At 35.3% G+C, this 4,111-nt stretch overlaps 1 protein-coding gene across 1 annotated transcript in view; it reads left to right on the top strand.

The window, feature by feature from the left end:
• Positions 1-4,111, top strand: part of dnajb6b (DnaJ heat shock protein family (Hsp40) member B6b) — a 34,461-nt gene that overhangs the window by 28,436 nt on the left and 1,914 nt on the right. The window contains exons 3-5 of the mRNA XM_037693951.1: positions 1,717-1,826; positions 2,693-2,767; positions 3,010-3,114. Of these exons, the coding sequence (XP_037549879.1) occupies positions 1,717-1,826; positions 2,693-2,767; positions 3,010-3,114 (290 nt within the window). The remainder of the gene's footprint in view (positions 1-1,716; positions 1,827-2,692; positions 2,768-3,009; positions 3,115-4,111) is intronic.

Below are 4,111 nucleotides of genomic sequence, written 5' to 3'. Positions count from 1 at the left end.
ATATATATATATTGTTTTTGCATTTGCAACAATTATGACCAAAATAGGCCAACAAAAGTAATCTTTTCATTTTAGTTGACTTGTACAGATCACTTGTAGATCTTCCCCTTGAGGTTTTATGGCCTACATGGCGCCGCTCACACCAACTTTATGAACCACTTATCTGGAGGAGTTCATGATCGACTCAACGGCTGCAAGGTGTCCAGCTCCTGTGGCTGCAGAACAAGCCCACTGTGTTTGACAGTTCACTTGAGTAGCTATAAATTGTGCACTGTTTGTTTCTTGTCAAATGTGATATGCTTTATGGTTGAGCATATTCATTTGAATCTTTTGGTCCAAATGTCATCTACTTTATTCATATGCAGCCTAACAAAACTAAACACAACTGTTATGTTTTTATAAAAAGATGAGAATTTCTTCAAGCAAGCAAACAAGACTAAACAAGTCCTTTTTTTTTCTTTTCTTTTCTTTTACTGTACTGTCACAGAATTTAACATTGCAAACGTTAACTGAGGCCTGAAGGGTCTGAAATGTAGATCCTGAGGTCTTTTACTGCTGTTTCTCAGAGCATTGCTCATTCTGACCTCAAGCTGAACTTGCGGGGACATCCAAACCTGGGAATAATGTTGTTGTGATTGCTTTCCGCTTGCGAATAATCTTCATCATGGAAAACTGCTCAATACCAGTTTGTCTGGAGATGGCTTTGTAACCCTTTCCAAATTAATGGGTGGCAACAACTGGTTGTTCAAAATGAGCTGGCCATTCCAGCTTTATTTAAAAAAAAACATGGTGAAACAAAATAGTGTTTGTTTCGATTAGAGTGCAAAACGAGCCTAACAAAATAGAATAATATATTGCTAAAGCCATAAAGTGCGACAGATATTTTAGTATAAAAATAGAAAATTGTTTTGGAGGTAATGGTCCAGTCAAATGATTTTCTAACCCGTATCATCCAGACCTAGAAATGATCAAAATGTGTTCTTAAAAAGTCCTCATACAAACAAGATTAGTTTCTTTGCTGATGTAGAAGATTTGTCCACACTGTTTTTTATCTTTGGCTCAGTTTATGGTGGCGCAGAGGTTAGAGAAGATGGGCCTGTGATCGGAAAGTCGCAGGTTCAACTCCCGGTACCGTTAACATCAAAATGTGGGTGGAAAAGGTGAAACGCCCACACCTGCCTCCACCCTCATTTGCCCCACTCTGGGCCCCTCAGCAAGGCCTTTAACCCCCACCATCTGCTCCCAAAAACAGGTCTGTCTTGAAAATGAGTTCTAGTGACTCAATGAGACTACCTGTGTAAATAAAGGGTAAATGGGGAGGAAAAAAAAGATATTTCAGTGAAAATGTTGTATTTATCTGTTAATATCCCATTTACAAGATTAAAGGCAATATAACATGCATAATATACAATTTAACATCACGACAGGGAGCGTTTTATTTAAGAAAAATAGATGATATAAGAACGTGTTGCTTTAAGGGTTTGTATTGACACATTTAAGGGTTTATTTAGCTAATGTTGAGAAATTTACTGCTACACATTAAATGGTAAACTCAACGAAACAGGAATTGGGAATACGTAATCTTAATTATGACTGCAGGCACCGTTTCACTCGTCCATCTCTGTGACTCAGTTAAGCTTTTAGTATACGTATATTGTTTTTAAGGCCATTAAGTTCTTTGGGTTTTTACCTTTTTTGTTGTTGTTTGTGCTTCAGTTACAGAAAATTAGCACTGAAATGGCATCCAGATAAAAACCCAGACAACAAGGAGGAGGCAGAGAAAAAGTTCAAAGAGCTGTCAGAGGCATATGAAGTCCTGTCAGATGGTAAGCTTTCACCAGACAAATTGTATCAAGTGTACTATTTACAAATCACTTGAAATATATTTTATCAAAGCGTTTTTCTAATTTCAACCATTTTAATATTTCCTGTTATTTTAGGCTGTTGTTCAATGAGTTTGTGTGACAATCAGCAAATTAAACTGTTACAGTAGGACAAAGTGTGATGTCTTTAAATGTGTAGTTTTATTTCTAGGATCAATACAAATACTTATTGTGCAGAATGGCAAGTGTCTGTATTTATTAATCATGACATAATTTTCCATAGTCATTGTGCCATTAAGATGGAGCCATTGTCAGCAGTTTCTGTTAAATTACTTGGTGCATTGTCATGATTTGGTGAGATGACTTTAACTTTGTGCTGTAAAAGTGATAAAACCTTAACCGATGAACAGTTTTTGCTGAAATTAAGTTTTATTCAAGATAAAGTTCTCACACCATCCTGAATAAGCAGGATAAATGTGAAAAATTAACATTTTAATAAAACAAATTAATATTTGGTTACAAGGAAAACATTTGGTTTAAAGAGATTACACGACTTTTGCCTAAATGGGTAGATTTCAATAATTGCCTTGAATATTCTTGAAGTGATGTTCTTGTGTTTATTAAATTATGTACATGATTTGAAATTTACAGCTGACTTTTTTTTTTTAAATGAAGGTACCATTTGGAAAGGATTTGTTAATTTATTATCAAAATACCAGTAGTAATGAAATGCAGGGTACATTTTTCTGTGACATTAAAAGGGACTTTTGCTATCTTACTTGTGATTTATAATCCAAAAGCAAGGGGATTTGTTTTTGTGTATTTTACTGGTTTGTCTTTTCTCAAATAATTTTCATTCTGCGTCCCAGAAAACAAAAGGAGTCTTTATGACCGATATGGAAAAGAAGGCCTTTCAGGTGTAGGAGGAGGAGGAGGAGGAGGAGGTAAGGGAATGATTTTTAAAAACGGTTTCACGTTTTTTAGTGTAATGGAAACGGCGGATCGAGTTAAACTGTCAGAAATTATAACAAATGACAAGTATTAAAAATGTATTTGCTTTTGAATTTATGGCTAGATTTAGAAGCAGACAGGTTTTACAGCTTGACATGTTGATTTTAGTAATTAAATAGCTTGATGGTCCTTTTTGTTGTTAAAAAAATACTTTTTTTTCTTTAATTATGTACAGGAGGCCACTTTGATCACTTTGGTGGTGGCGGCTTCACATTCCGTAATCCTGATGACGTTTTCAGGGAATTTTTTGGTGGTAGAGACCCATTTGCAGATTTATTTGGTAAGTGTGTCTTATTCTTGCACGTGCTCTCACGGACACTGATGTTGTTTTCAGAAATGGGAAGGAGGCTGAGGAGAGTGGGGGAGTGTGCTGTAGCTATTATTATCTGGTCAGAAATACACCCCAGTGTCCTGGAAACGCTAAGAAGAGTCACAGAATAAGAAATCTAAAAAAGTTCAGTCTGTTTTTATTTTGCTTTGTTTCCAAAATAGGTTGTCAGGTAGCTTTTTGTGTGCTGTTTGAACACAAATGATGGGGCATTAAACCATCACAACAATTTAATGTAAATCTCTCCACAGTAATCTGCCAGTAATATTTTCTGTGGAGAATTGTTAGCTTCATTATGTAGAATCACTAAATAAACAAGGATTTGAACTTTTCATTTCTTCACATAACCCTGAGCATAAATTCAAAGGTATTTGAAGGAAAAAGTATATCCTTATATATGTTGTCTTAAACCCATTAAAATAAAAAAGTTAAAATATAACAAACGTTTCCTGCAAGAGCTGAGAACTCGCATCTGTGTTGTGTGTGATTCAAGGATTCAAAGTTCTTTATTGTCATTCGAATCACATGTGCTACATGAAATTGTGTACACAGGGTCCCAGTTACAAACCGGATTCCAAAAAAGTTGGGACACTAAACAAATTGTGAATAAAAACTGAATGAATTGATGTGGAGATGGCAAATGTCAATATTTTATTCGTAATATAACATCGATGACGGATCAAAAGTTTAATCTGAGTAAATGTAACATTTTAAAGGAAAAATATGTTGCTTCAAAATTTCACAGTGTCAACAAATCCCAAAAAAGTTAGGACAAGTAACAATATGTGGCTGGCAAAAGGAAATTGAGCATAAAACGAACAGCTGGAAGACCAATTAACACTAATTAGGTCAATTGACAACATGATTGGGTATAAAAAGAGCTTCTCAGAGTGTCAGTGTCTCTCAGAAGCCAAGATGGTAAGAGGATCACCAATTCCACCATTGTTGC

This window comes from Nematolebias whitei, chromosome 20 (genome assembly GCF_014905685.2).
Source record: "Nematolebias whitei isolate Nwh7 chromosome 20, NemWhi1, whole genome shotgun sequence".
In the NCBI taxonomy this organism is placed as follows: domain Eukaryota; kingdom Metazoa; phylum Chordata; class Actinopteri; order Cyprinodontiformes; family Rivulidae; genus Nematolebias; species Nematolebias whitei.
Note: the sequence above shows the minus strand (reverse complement) of the source record. Positions and strands in the feature narration are given on the sequence as shown.